The 15,729-nt window shown below is 40.3% G+C and overlaps 1 protein-coding gene across 4 annotated transcripts in view; it reads left to right on the forward strand.

The window, feature by feature from the left end:
* sud1 (Prolyl 3-hydroxylase sud1) overlaps positions 1-15,729 on the forward strand; it is a 377,821-nt gene that overhangs the window by 16,999 nt on the left and 345,093 nt on the right. Inside the window, exon 1 of one of the 4 annotated variants that reach the window (XM_067141858.2) lies at positions 13,335-13,899. The exons of 1 other annotated variant lie outside the window; for it this stretch is intronic. In XM_067141858.2, the coding sequence (XP_066997959.2) occupies positions 13,734-13,899 (166 nt within the window). In that variant the 5' untranslated portion in view covers positions 13,335-13,733. Of the gene's footprint in view, positions 1-13,334; positions 13,900-15,729 lie in introns of those variants that run through there. 2 more of the 4 variants (XM_067141855.2, XM_067141857.2) reach the window with 2 other exon arrangements.

Below are 15,729 nucleotides of genomic sequence, written 5' to 3' on the forward strand. Positions count from 1 at the left end.
AAATTATCGACCTGTTCTAGCTTTGAATCACCAATCTGACATTCACTTCTGTTGAATTTCTTACCTACTGACATCAATTTAGTCTTCGAGCGGCTAATTTTCATACCATACTCATTGCACCTCTTTTCAAGTTCCAAGATATTAGACTGCAGGCTTTCGGCACAATCTACCATTAAGACCAAGTCGTCAGCATAGGCCAGACTGCTTACTACATTTCCACCTAACTGAATCCCTCCCTGCCATTTTATATCTTTCAGCAGATGATCCATGTAAACTACGAACAGCAAAGGTGAAAGATTACAGCCTTGTCTAACCCCTGTAAGTACCCTGAACCAAGAACTCATTCTACCACCAATTCTCACTGAAGCCCAATTGTCAACATAAATGCCTTTGATTGATTTTAATAATCTACCTTTAATTCCATAGTCCCCCAGTATAGTGAACATCTTTTCCCTCGGTACCCTGTCATCTGCTTTCTCTAGATCTACGAAACATAAACACAACTGCCTATTCCTCTCGTAGAATTTTTCAATTAGCTGGCGCATACTGAAAATCTGATCCTGACAGCCTCTCTGTGGTCTGAAACCACACTGGTTTTCATCCAACTTCCTCTCAACGACTGATCACACCCTCCCTTCCAAGATCTTGCCAGTGAATACTTTGCCTGGTATACTAATCAATGAAATACCTCGATAGTTGTTGCAATCCTTCCTGTTCCCTTGCTTATAGATAGGTGCAATTACAGCTTTTGTCCAATCTGAAGGTACCTTACCAACACTCCATGCTAATTTTACTACTCTATGAAGCCATTTCATCCCTGCCTTCCCACCATACTTCACCATTTCAGGTCTAATTTCATCTACTCCTGCTGCTTTATGACAGTGGAGCTTATTTACCATCCTTTCCACTTCCTCAAGTGTAATTTCACCAACATCATTTTCCTCCTCCCCATCAGCTTGGCTGTTGTTGTGCCTCACAAGAAATTTTTGTTCTAAATCCATACTGGCTCCTCAATGAACCAATTTTTATCATCACATATCCATCTGATGTACTTTGCTATTAAACTCTCCAGTATTTTACAAACTATACTGGTCAGGCTGATTGGTCTGTAGTTCTCTGGTTTCTTTTTATCACCCTTTCCTTTATAAATTTTTATTATTATCGATTCCTTCCATTCCTTTGGTATTACACTATTATTTATGACATAGTCAAAGATAAATTTTAAATAAAGCACTATGTACCACCCCATTGTCTTTAATACCTCCCCAGTAATTTGATAACTTCCTCCTGCTTTTCCTTGCTGAAGCACTTGGATTTCTCTGAAAATATCTTCATTTGTGAATGAGAAGCTTCTTGTTTCCCTATGTGTGTCTCCCTATCTATCTTCTGTTATGGTTTCCAACTCCTGACCATCTTCTGCTGAATCTCTGAATTCCCTACTAAATAGATTTATTTTGTGTTATGAATTTATCGAGAATATAATGAAATTTCCAAGATCTTTGAAATCATTGAAGGAAAGAAAAGACTAGGCAAACAATTGATAGGGAATCTCTCACCTGTGCAACAGCTCTAAATGCAGATCATTGATGATTGTGTGTACAAATATTTTTCATCTAACTCTATATACTTATGTAATGGAGTTGTCCTTCTCGGGGAAAGGCTTTGATGTGAAGAAGTGGCTGCAGTAGGGTCCACGAGAGTTGGAGTATGACTTTTAGCGCAACCGGCAAGAAAAATTTGACTAACGCTGCTCGAAAATGGTCTGTTGCTATGGCAACGATAAGAGATGGCACATTTAAGGAAGCTATCGCCACGTGGGTTGGATTGCTGTCAGTCGCTTTTGTGATATTATTCAGAGTTGTACTGCGTTAGATGTGTTAGTTGGTGCTGGTTTATGTACTTGTTTACATGTTTTTTTCCCTGAATATTATTTTCGTTATTAGTTTATTTTATTTTTTTGGAAGTTAATCAATGGCTAGTTGCACAATTCTATTCACTACTTAACATGTGCATTTGTTGAGGTTAGGCATTTTGTCAAACATCTGGTATCTAGTGGTAACAGTCAGCCTATAACTCCTCCACATGACTCAGTGGAGACTGACATTTTTTTAGGAATTAATTGAACCCCCTTTTCAAGTACTTCAACACAATACTTAAAACACCATATAACATTCTCCAAAAAATTCAGGTCTTACCACGTGTTCCAATATTTAGCAACTCGATTGAGTGCCGGGTACTATGTATTTCATTTTCAAGTATCATTTCCTTGATTACGTTTGTTGAGCCTTCTAGTTTGTCGAGTGCAGACATTTGCTTTTGATGCTGTTTTATTTTATATATTTTGAGTTATTTATGTGATTTTATATGATGTGAGTAGCCTACTTGATGTTTAGTTTCTTCAAGGTTGTTTTTTGAGAGTATGATGTGAAATTAGAATTATATGCATTCTTGGTATGAAGAAATAGTATTATGATAACAAACTTACCTCACATTGAACTACCTAACTGTTGCGAGTAAACGTGTGTTTGTGCTTCTTACCTGTTGTTTGGAATAAAGAAATTCAAAATATAAACTGTGCATTATGCTTTGTTTTACTTCTTCCTTTCCTGCTCCTGTTTTCCATTCCCATGCATAAAAGTCATGGGCGCCCGCGGGATCTTTTCCAGGGAGGGGCACATTAAACAGTTTTCTTTAATATAAAAACCAATATAACGTCAGCGACATTAAATTGTTTACAGAAATTTTTGGTGATAACAGATGCTAGATGGCTGTTGGTAAGTTCAGTTTATTAAATAATTGGTATGATATTAGACAATATAACATCAACCTCTTTAAAATTCCAGAGGTGAGCAAGCGCCGCCACCCTTGCGGGCGCCCTAGGACAGGTTCAACGAACTAGCGAAAGATTGAGGTTATGTTAGATCGTGATTTAGGTAAGTAAGGGCATTTTGGGGTTTTATATTAATTGTATTAATATTTTCTGTAATCAGTGTTGCATTTATTATTTGTTAGATTTAAATTTACATTAAAATGCGAACGGAGAAACGATACAAGCTAGCGTAATAAAAGGATTGCCAACATACAAATACGGTAATTGCAATTTACTTTTAAAGTGAAAGACACGAGAGAAGCTTGTGATACAACTTTCCTACCGAAATGCAATCATTATCTCTATCACAATTAAAATGTTAACAAGGTAACAATTCTCATTATCAAATGATTTCCTTAGGTTGGCGGATAAAAAGTGGCCACTATAGCTTCCATTACCTTTCTCAGCCGACTTTATTATACAGGAGTGACAGATTTATTTCTCTTAAATACTCCTTGGTGTATAATGTAAATTTGCTTTTTCTTTTGTATACTTGCCATACGAAAAATAAATAAAAATACTGTGTTTCTCACTACTTTTTTTTTTGCTAGGGGCTTTACGTCGCACCGACACAGATAGGTCTTATGGCGACGATGGGATGGGAAAGGCCTAGGAGTTGGAAGGAAGCGGCCGTGGCCGTAAGTAAGGCACAGCCCCAGCATTTGCCTGGTGTGAAAATGGGAAACCACGGAAAACCACCTTCAGGGCTGCCGATAGTGGGATTCGAACCTACTATCTCCCGGATGCAAGCTCACAGCCGCGCGCCTCTACGCGCACGGCCAACTCGCCCGGTTTTCTCACTACTATTAGAGGTTGTTGGGTCATGGTAAATTCCACATAATAGCATCGATCCTACATAATACTGAGGTATTCGTTATACAGCCTTTAGCAAGACGTTCACATATATTGGTACATTCGGAAATGTTTGTGCTCTGCTTCTCTACACCATCGAATATTATGGTTAATCGTGTTGTGTTTAATTTTTATATGTATTGGAACCTGGTGAAAACTGATGAGCCCATTCAATTTTCAAGAGGGAGGAGAAAAAGAAGACTGTGGTTCTTGCACTACGCTGGGTAGTGGCAAATACAGTAGAGACCTTCGATCATATATCCAATGCTCTAAGGTAGAGACAATACGCGACACTGAGCGAGATATCGAGGGACAGCTATTGGAGCTCTCGCTTGCGAGTAGACCTGAATACTACTGATTCTGTCACAAGAGCACGTGTATTTTTGTGTGAAGTTTTGGTGTTATTTATGCGTTTTCAGTGAGTTGACATAATTAAATAGTAGCGTGTGTCATTCCTTGATATCTCCTCTCAACGTGAGGGGAAAGGTATGTGCTGTGTTTCGCTGCAGTAACTATGAAGTAGAGAAGAATGCGCGGTTATTCAAGTTCCCTCGTGACAAGAAAATGTAAGTAATATTGTGTTTGCATATATATTCTTCCAGTGACAGAGATCTTTATAGTACTTCATAATCTTCTGACCTGCTTGACCCATATTTTAACTGGCTTAAAATATAATACGCATATTTTATTGTATAGTGCAGCAGTTAACCTTCAATACCGATGTGGTGTTGTAGGTGTGATATGTGGGTTTTGAAATGTCACAGAAGTGATTTGGATAAGGTGTACAAGAAAGAAGGGACGTTACGCTTATATAAGAATTATAAGATCTGTTCAGATCATTTCCAGGCCAGCGACTTTAAAAATCCTCGACAATACAGCCAATACATTTTTACTCTAATTGTACGTAAATATTCCTCAAGGCATCACTATCGACAACATTTTCATACTTTTCTTTCTTTTATCCCTCTTCTCAGATTAAAGCCGGGATTTTATAGATTTTCTTTCTGTTAGTATGCCTCATGTTAAGAGGAAAATTGTCCAGCTATTAAATGTTAATTAATTGCATCATGTGTAAGGAATGTGCCGATATTTTTATTGACTAGTGTGTTAATGTGATGATACAATGTTTTTAAATGAGAAAAAAGACAAGTCCAACCATAAGAGTTCAGGCAGGAATGCTAAAGCTAAAAAAGTAATGCATAAATGAAAGATCAAGCCATTTCACAGCAGTCCATTTCACATCTTGTTTATATATCTAATTTCAGTCTTTGAATAACAACATTTTAAATAATTCTTCATTTATTCAGAATTGCTTTAGCAACTTCTAAGTTAATATCTCAATAACACTTTCTTTCTAGACGTAATTTATTTATCTATTTCCGTATATACATTTCCATTAATATTTGAATTTAGCGCGACTTTTTGAGGTCAAGTCACTAGGAGCGCCACCGTCGAATTGTCTGCCATTTTAGCAAGGCTAAATCCGTAAATGGCCCCATCCCCATACACGCGCAGTCTTAGTCGGAGGTAGTCTCGTCCACGACATCGTACTGTACGGTTCGTAGTGTTCGAGGTTTCGTGTTCGGTGTCTGAAGTTTCTAGAACCTACTCCTGCATTCGAGTGCTAGCTTGCGTGTGATTGTGAAGTGGTGGCATGAGTTCTGATAGTGGAGGTACTCGGGACTTTCATCCCGCGTCAAATAGTAATGTTGCACGGGAAGAAGAAGTGAAAATGGATACAAACGTGCATGATAGTTCTACTACTACCCCTTCGTTGCAAACTTCGACCCAATGCAATAATAACCCTCCCCTTCCTGTCCAACCTCCTAATCCTATTGCATGTAATTGATACCCCTTAAACCACCCGGGACCATATCTTGTTTTTGTTTCATCCACACAAGGAAATAACATTGGCAACCTGCACCCTATGGCTATTGGGCGTTTACTTCATGAAATAAAATTTCCTGTTAAATCCATCTAGTATAAAGGCCGTAACAGGATTCAGGTAAACTTTCACTCTCCTAATCATGCTAATGACTTTTTGCAGAATAAGTTCCTTGATACACACAAATTGCATGCCTTTATTCCTCACTCCAATATCTTCCGAGTAGGCATTATACGCGGTGTTGAGAAAGATCTAACTGAATCCGATATTCTTACTTTACTTCAGAGTGACGTCAAAGTTCATTCTGTTCATCGCCTACGCCGTAAAACCCTCCAAGATGGTCAGGCAGTATATCTACCTACCGGCTCCGTAAAGATTTTTTTTTGCTCCAAAATTTTGCCCAAATATGTTTCAATCTATCACGTAATGTTAGAAGTCAATCCCTTTATATTCTACCCCATTATTTGTTCCAAGTGCCAGCGCTGTGGTCACACCATACGCAATTGCCAGTCCACTAACTTTCGCTGTCGCAACTGTGGTTTGAATCATGGTACCTCAGACTGCCTTGCTAATGTCAAATTATGTGTACACTGCAATCGGGAACACGAAACGGGTTCATCAGATTGTGCTGTTCATCAGAAGCAAGTGGAAATAAAAAAACTCATGTGCACTGATAACATCTCCTCAGAAGCTTCTGCTCGACTATTTCCACCTACTTATTCTGAGTATAATAACATTCAACAATTTCCTCCCCTGCCCTCTCAACATCCTTCTCCCATACCAGACATCCCTCGCAAACTCAAATTCACACAAGTGATTGTTAAGGATTTGCCACCTAAGCCTTCTCCCGGATATGATAGAGCTGGCTATCTCCAGCTAGTGCAACCTACTACATCCTCTCGCCCCTCTCAATCTCTGAGTTCTCAATACCCCATTCAACCCAGTCAGACAACTCCCTCAACATCGAGCCCGTCAATGCCTCTGCAACCCGCACAGCATCACCCAACAGCTACTGCACTCAACTAATTGGAGATCACCCCAATATCTTACCAGTTACTAGTCAACTTCGAGAAAGTTTACACCTTATCTTTAATAAGGGTAGTACACATACTTCAATGGAATGCTAGGAGCCTACAAAATAAATAATACGAATTCAAAATTCTCATACACGAAACATCTCCTCATATAGTCGCTTTGCAAGAAACTTGGTTTCCTCATACAACTAACTTTTGCGCTCTCTACATCCCACCCATATACGTTGCTCAGATATTTCTTTCCATCTGTCCAAAGTCCCCCACTCGCACATATATCCACCCCTCCGTCGTTCCCCTGCCCTCTCCTGCTTATCCATTATATGTTGGCCCGGTGTGTGTTTTGTAGAAGTCGCTGAGGTCGGCCACTCTAGCGTGAAGATTAGTATACCTTGTGTCCCTGTGCTTTTCCTATATCTCCTCGTCTTGTATACATATTTCCTCACTCTCAGTTGTCTAGGTGATACGTCTTTTCATGAACTACTTCAAGAGCTTTGAAACCATTCTGTGAGTCCGCTGCATGGTCTACTTCCCTCAATCTTCAAATTGTGAACTGCATTGGTGTACTACTTTATTGGCATTGTGTCCGCGTGTAGAACTAGTACAAATATAATACAGTATTGTGACTGGGTGAAATAACGAGCCCAAATCAACTTCACGAACAGAACAGAACATTAGTCGGAGGTAAGTGCGCAAACCAGTCTCTTCAGACATGTCTCTGTGTGTATGGCCGATAACTCTGCCGACAGAAAGTCTGCAGGCAAGTCTCTGATATTCTGGTGCTGCTTGAATTCAGCCGGAGACTTTGCGACGAAAGCGCTATATCAGAGTTGCGGCAGAAAATGTAAATGTGGTAACCCACAAATATGAAAACTGAAATCTTTTGCGCGCCTTCTTCGTGCAGAGCGCTATATTGTGTCCAAATGACAACTCATCTTCCATACCGACTATCTAATTAATTTCAATCCGTATACATTTTTCAACCATCTGAATCTCAAACAGAAAACAGCTGAGCGCGTCGTATTTAAATTCCTCGGTAAATAATAATTTAGTCTGAGCGTGTGTGGGCAACTGCATACTTGCGACTTACCTCCCGGAGGCAAGTCTGTGCAGGTAAGTATTCCAGAAATCTGCGCGTGTATGGGGCCCCTTAAGTGTCGCGTATTGTCTCTACTGTATTTGGTAGTAGAGATTGGGAATCTGATTCATTTTGAAGAACAGATTCATTTGAATCAATTCACCAAAATGATTCGTTCATTCGATTACCAGTGACGGAGAACCGAATGCGAAACTATGGACTCAGTTGAACCCTTCCGTTATGTTATTTATAACTGCTACTGCTTTACAAGTTACAAGAAGTGAAATGTAAGTAATCGCTAGCATTTTAACTAGAGTAATATCCTTTTTAGAGGTTACAGTCGAAAAATGCAACACCATTGTCCGCCTAATCCTTTCCAAACTTAAGAAGCTACCATTCGAAATTGTACGACAATCGAATTTGAAATTTATAGTAGATATGAACTTTTTTGTGGCAATTCGAAAGTGAATATTGACAGCAGCTCACCATCAGTTCTTTACTTTTACTTTTTTTACTGAAGAAATATTTTTAAAATAAGATACCAAATGTAAACCTGGCTGTGAAATAATCAATCGTGACAAAGCAACAGCTACGTTACGGTTTTTTGAACTTCGATTGTTCTTAACAACTTTCCTTACGATTTTCATTATGTTCACAACCTATACTCACTAGATAGCAGCTTTTGTCAGGTCACCCAATAATAGGAAACAAATCTGCGCCCACATGTAAGACTATGGAATGGATGTAATGTCATCCTCAAATTGATCATGGTCAATTTGGCAAGATTAACGGAAGACTATGCCGGGCTGAGTGGCTCAGACGGTAGAGGGCTGGCCTTCTGACCCCAACTTGGCAGGTTCGATCCTGCTCACTCCGGTGGAATTTGAATGTGCTCAAATACATCAGCCTCGTGTCAGTAGATTTACTGGCTCGCAAAAAAAAAAAAAAAGAAAAAACTCCTAGGGACAAAATTCCGGCACCTCGGCGTCTCCGTAAACGGAAAAAGTAATTTGTGGGACGCAAAGCCAATAACATAATTATTAGTATTATTATTAAATAGTGCATTGCCGCCAATAAGACAATGCGCTATCGAAGTAAAGCAGCTGACTTTCTTCTGTTGACGATCTTCTTTACGTTGCAACGACACAGATAGGTCTTATGGTGATAGTGGGATAGGAAAGGGCTAGGAAGGAAGCAGGGCTGCCGACAGTGGAATTAAAACTCACTATCTCCCGACTGCAAGGTGACAGGTGTGTATGTATGTATGTATGTATGTATGTATGTATGTATGTATGTATGTTGGTTATTCAGTCCGAAGGCTGGTTTGATCCTCTGCAACTCCGCCAACAGCTGTCATAAATAGCCTAGGCGTCACTGAAGAGGCGTACTAGGGAAATGAGTGAGGTAGTTTCCCGTTGCTTTCCTCACCGAGCCAGCCGTTGCTATTGCATATCAGTCTGCCAAGCCCACTGAAATGAATGCACCAACCGACCCTATGAGCGATATTTTTACACCATTCATAACAGGGATTGGCTGCATAAAGAATGGCATTACTAGCATCACTCATACCTCAGTCACTTTCATATTGTCAATGCCAAGGATGAGACTGAGACAGGTCAATGAAAGTAACAAATTTGATATAGCCCATACCAGAAGACACAGTGCACTGTAAACACTACATCTCGCCAGCAAAGGTATACGTGAACCAAATAGCGCAGCCACTCGTTCGGTGACTTGTCTTTTTTTAGTACGGTTGCCCCTTAATGTACTGCCGCTCCTCAGAGTAACCATAGGAACCAGAAAGGCGAACGCCAAAGGGGGAAGTATGGAACAGTTTACGAAAATGCTTAAGAAATAATTGAGGTTATGTGTCTGATAGTGTACATAATATGTGATATTATCACATTCGGAAGAATCTGTCACTTGGAGCATTTATGCCTTGCTTTATTTATTCCCTTCGTCATCATGATGAAAATTACTCTAAGTATTGCACCTTAATAGTCTTGTATTGTCTACATACTACAAGGAAATCATGGTTAGCTCTTCCACTTCCACTTGAATATACACTTTATGACAAGATTTCAAAAAAATATCGATTCTTACTAAGGTCTGAGAACGAGAACGGGGAGGCTTCCATGTTCCACACTTTAGTTCACAGTAGTTCACGAGAACGGGAACCTTGAAGTAAACTTAACCTAACATTTCGCAACGAGCTGGAATTTGAGTGTATATTACAGTTCCGTGAAGTGTGTGACTTGAAATGATGTGATCATTTCTTATTTTTTTAAAAATCCTGTAAGATTAGGTTAGGAGTGTTTGACTTGTGAACCGGACTTTTAGTTCAGGGTAAATAAAAAGTAACAGAGGTTCTTCACATGTTATTGATTCGGGTGGGTACCCGATTTGGCGTACTTATTCTCTTTGATTTGGCGATATGAATCGGAACGAACGAGGAACCAAGGAACGAGTTGTGGCTGCCATCACTCAATTCAGCTTTCGATTCATAAACGAGTCGGTTCATTTCGTTCACTGAATCATGATTCAATCGTTCAGTGCAATGGTTCGTTCATTATGAATCACTCGTTCAGAATCTCCCCATCTCTACTGGGTTTGGGTACTTACTATACTGGCACTGGGTAGTTTGTATTATCTGCGCACTTTTTAGTGATAGATTTACACCCTAGTGCTGAAGTGGTCGACTTCGGTTATCTTCGAGATTCGTATTGGCAACCTTTGAAACACAAACTAAGAATAGCTTATCATCGCTGTGCGACATCTGGCGTACACTTTAAGTACTCGTACTGTTGTTGTTTACACAGCAAAGCCAAACTATAGAATTCATGCTAGGAACACGTTTCGCAATGGGAAATGTTATATAGTATTATATATTGTGTGTGTGACACAGTTGTTTGCTTAAAATAATAAAGGTTAATAAAATTCATATCGATCGATCATATTATCGATTCAATTCAGATTTCATTTCCATTCAGTTGGCAGTATTAACGGAACCCTTCTTACTTCTCCAACGAGTACAAAAATATATCACTATATACGCAAACTATTTCTTAAACTCCTGCTCCAAAGGTTTCTCTGGTATTTAGAATATTATTCCCTCCTTCCCAAGTATCAGTATGCTTACTGTAAGGGTCGAAATGCTCAGGATGCGATCAATATGCTTATAATAGACATCTTATTAGCTAAATCTAGAAAAGAACACACTATTGCTGTCTTCCTCGATATACGAGGTGCCTTTGATTCCGTCCCCCTGAATATGTTATGGGATGTGTTATCACAGAAAGGCATCCCAACCACTTTCATCACTCTTCTACATCATCTGTTAACGTCTCGCACCCTAATCTTCAAACCTCCTCTCACTACGCCATCCCCTCGTCAAGCTACTGTCGGCGTCCCTCAAGGTGATATCTTCAGTGGAATACTGTTTGCTTTATATTTATCCGGTCTCGAACAACTTGCCCTCCAATCAGCCCGAATTCTTATGTATGCCGACGACATAGTTCTCTACTTTTCCCATAAAGACGTAGATGTTGCTCGCAAATGCATAACACGGCTGCTCATTCAAGTTCAGTCTTGGTTACACACTCATGGGTTCTCTTTATCACCCGATAAATGCTCTGCAGTAATCTTTACTACCAAGCGGGTTTACAACTCCGAGCCTTTACTGTTCGATACTTATGAAATTCCCATACGTTCGCACCATAAATATCTTGGCATTATCCTTGACCGTAAATTACAATTTTCCCAACATATACAACACCTACGCAACTGTACTACGTTTATTAACCTCCTAAAATCCATTACACGTCGTTCGTGGGGAGCTGATCCTGCTACAGCAAAATTAGTCTACTGTTCAACCATCCGTGCTCGTTTCGACTATTGCGCACATATAATTGATCTTGCATCACCATCTGCCCTTCAATCCCTCAACACAATTCAAAACCAAGCACTACGAGTTTGTTTTGGTGCGTTGTCTACCACGCCTACTAATGCCTTATTAGTTGAAACTGGTGACCCTCCTCTTCTCCTTCGACGCAGATTTCTAGCATCTAAGTATCTCCTCAAGCGACTTCTCGTGCTCTCCAATAACCTTCTCCCAAAAATACAATTACTCGCTCAATCATTCTCAACACCTATCACCCCTCCTTGCCGAGCCCCTGCCTTAATTTGGGCATTCGAGTCTGTCTCCCCTTTTAAATCTACTATTATTCGTAGTCATGTGCTACCATACTATTCTGTGGCATACGACGTGATTCAATATACTCCTACTATTATTCATTCTAAAGAATCTTCTTTTGCTATGCTCCCTTACCGGCTTTCATTTTTTCCTCTACATTCTAAAAAAGTTCGCATTTCATCCACTAATGCCTGTCCCAATTTTTATACTGACGGATCAAAAAATTCTTGTGGTGTCGGCGCTGCTTTTTATTACGAACAGACTCAGTATGCTGAATTGTTTCACTTATCGTCCCACTTTTCTATTTTTTCGGCTGAACTCCTTGCCATACGACAAACATTACTGTACATCAAACATTCATCCATACAATCTGCTAATATATTCACTGACTCTCTCTCCGTGCTCCAAACACTAAAATCTAACAAGTTTACGCTGAACTGGTATGTTTATAATGTCAAACACATCCTCTTTAATTTACACCAATCAGGTGTCCAAATAAACCTCATTTGGATACCTGCACATAAGAACATACCAGGCAATGAACGAGCCGATCGCTTAGCGAAAGAGGCTTCCCTCTTATCTACAACCCCAGCTACATTTTCTGTTCCAGCCACAGATTTCATATCTCTCCTCAAATCACAACAACGACAATTATGGCAAGACACATGGACAACATCTGCATGTCAGAAGGGCAAATTCTATCATAGTCTCCAACCCATACTACCTACTACTTTCTGGTATCAACACGCCACCTACACTCGTCGTCATATCATCAATATCATACGTCTTCGCTTTAATCATTCCCTTACACCTCTCTATAAATTTCGATTTCGCTTACAACCGCATCCCCTATGCCATTGTGGATCTGTAGATGCTGATATCAATCATCTCTTTTTTCAATGCCCATTGTACACCTCTCCTCGCCGCTGCCTGTACTCCAACTTAATACAATACAATTATCCACTCCCCTCGTCAATTGCATGTCTCGTCTACAAGCCCTCTCCCACAATCATACGTATCTTAAATCAGTTCTTAGATCACTCTAATTTACAACTCTAACCCCACTTTCCCACAATACATTGACACTACTCACATATTTCATCATATTCTCATTTGCCTCCCGCCCTCCCTAACGCTTCCTCTTCAAACAAGACACATAGCTACCGTTTATTCTCATCTCCCCCTCCACCGATCGCGTGTACATTTTCATATCAACACACTGTCGCCCCTCTTCATCTTTTGTTAACGATTTCACTGACACTTTGCCCCCTCTACATCCCCCCATATACGTTGCTCAGATATTTCTTTCCATCTGTCCAAAGTCCTACACTCTCACGTATATCCACCCCTCCGTCGTTCCCCTGCACTCTCCTGCTTGTCCCTTATATGTTGGCCCGGTGTGTATGTTTTGTAGAAGTCGCTGAGACGGCCACTCTAGCGTGAAGATTAGTATACCTTGTGTCCCTGTGCTTTTCCTATATCTCCTAGTCTTGTATACGTATTTCCTCACTCTCAATTGTCTAGGTGATACGTCTTTTCCTGAACTACTAAGAAGTGCTTTGAACCCATATTGTGAGTCTGCTGCATGGTCTACTTCCCTTAATCTTCAAGTACTTCGTACTCAGAAAACATTGTCAAATGCATTGGTGTACTACTTTATTGAAATTGTGTGCGTGTGTAGACCTAGTACAAATATAATACAGTATTGTGTCTGGGTGAAATAACGAGCCCAAATCAACTTCACGAACAGAACAGAACAAATCTATCACTAAAAAGTGCGCAGATAATAATCATAGGAGCAACTGTTAAGTTTGTAGCTGTAAGTGATGGTTATAATGGATAGTAATGCGAAATCTCGTGAACAGGAAGTAGATTGGGATAACGTGAAAATTCCCAAATATGCAACAGTGGACGTGCGTTACTCTGTCAATAAGAAAAATGTTACCGATCTGCTGAACTCCGTCTGGAATGGTGCGAACAGTGATTTGTCAGGTTAGTACATCGACTCACGTACAATTAACTTTTATCTTAACATCCTGTGGCAAAAAGTAAAGTGGGACGATTTCGTCATTTATTTTGAGTGCTTGTTACTTATTTGACCTTGAATTCAATCGTTTTGGATGTGTTTATGCGAGTAGATACCGGCATAAACCAAAATGGATTTGAGCTTCTTTTAAACTATTATCACCTGTTCTTCTTTCAGTCGACTGCCAAACTTTGTCGTCTAGACTAGATTTCATGCACTTTATATCTTGTAATTATAAACTGTCACTCGCACCCTCGTTTATTCTCAACTAGTAATTATAAACTGTCAATGTGCGTTCACACCAAGATGTTTTCATTAACTTTGTTAATAAACAATGTTCATGAACATTTTTAGATGTTAATAGACAAAATAGCGTCTTCATTAACTTTTCGAGCATTTTGATAATATTTCTTCAACTTTGTGAATGAAACTTTTCATTAACTTTTGTTAATGAACATCTATATCATCTGATGGCCAAGCAGGCATCAATTTTTGGTAATGAGACAAAGTCTCTCATAGTGCATTGGCACTGCCAGTGGCTCCAAGTAGCCTACGCAGTGGCCGCCACGGTATGCACTAGCCATGCATCTTGGTGGGTGTGCTATGTACCAACTGATGAGCCCAACTTAGCACACAGGGGCGAAACGCTTGCAACCAGGAACGATTTAGCTTGGAAAATTTATATTTTCTAATAACACACCATTTATATTGGTATTATAAATTTAGGGTATTGATAATTAGCTCAGCCTGTGGAACCCATTCACACAGACGCGTAACGACTGTCGTTTGTTTACTCGCTCGTGGCCTTCTTGGAAAGGATGTTCTGCAGCAGTGCTCGGTGCTACCAACCTCTGTACTTAGGAACTATGCTTCGGTTGTTCCCCCGTTCTTGCCGTCCGGACGGTTAGTATAGGGTCTGGATAAGACGATTGGTCTAGATGGTCAGGAGTCTTGCCGTGGAGAAGCCCATTGGTCTGGACGGTTAGGATTCTTGCCGTAGACAAGACCCTTTGTCTGAACGGTTAGAAGACGCGAAGCGGCCTTGGGACCTTAGTTTCATATACGGTTAGGATAGGATGTAGAGAAGACGATTGGTCTGGACGGTTAGGATTCTTGCCGTGGACAAGACCATTGGTCTGAACGGTTAGAAGACGCGAAGCGGCCTTAGGCCCCTAGTTTCATATACGGTTATGATAGGATGTAGAGAAGACGATTGGTCTGGATGGTTAGGATTCTTGCCGTGGACAAGACCATTGGTCTGGACGGTTAGAAGCAGCGACCGAGCTCGATAGCTGCAGTCGCTTAAGTGCAGGCAGTATCCAGTATTCGGGAGATAGTAGGTTCGAACCCCACTGTCGGCAGCCCTGAAAATGGTTTTCCGTGGTTTCCCATTTTCACACCTGGCAAATGCTGGGGCTGTACCTTAATTAAGGCCACGGCCGCTTCCTTCCAACTCCTAGCCCTTCCCTGCCCTATCGTCGCCATAAGACCTATCTGTGTCGGTGCGACGTAAAACAACTAGCAAAAAAAAAAAAAAAAAAAAAAAAAAAAAAAAAAAAGAAGCAGCGAAGCGGCCTCTGGTTTCGTATATGGTTAGGATAGAATCTAGACAAGACGATTGGTCTGGATGGTTAGGATTCTTGCCGTGGAGAAGACCATTAGTCTGATCAGTTAGGATTCTTGCCGGGGACAAGACCATTGGTCTGGACGGTTAGAAGCTGCGAAGCGGCCTCTAGTTTCGTATATGGTTTGGATGGAATCTAGACAAGACGATTGGTCTGGATGGTTAGGATTCT

The sequence above is a fragment of the Anabrus simplex genome, chromosome 2 (genome assembly GCF_040414725.1).
Source record: "Anabrus simplex isolate iqAnaSimp1 chromosome 2, ASM4041472v1, whole genome shotgun sequence".
Lineage (NCBI taxonomy): Eukaryota > Metazoa > Arthropoda > Insecta > Orthoptera > Tettigoniidae > Anabrus > Anabrus simplex.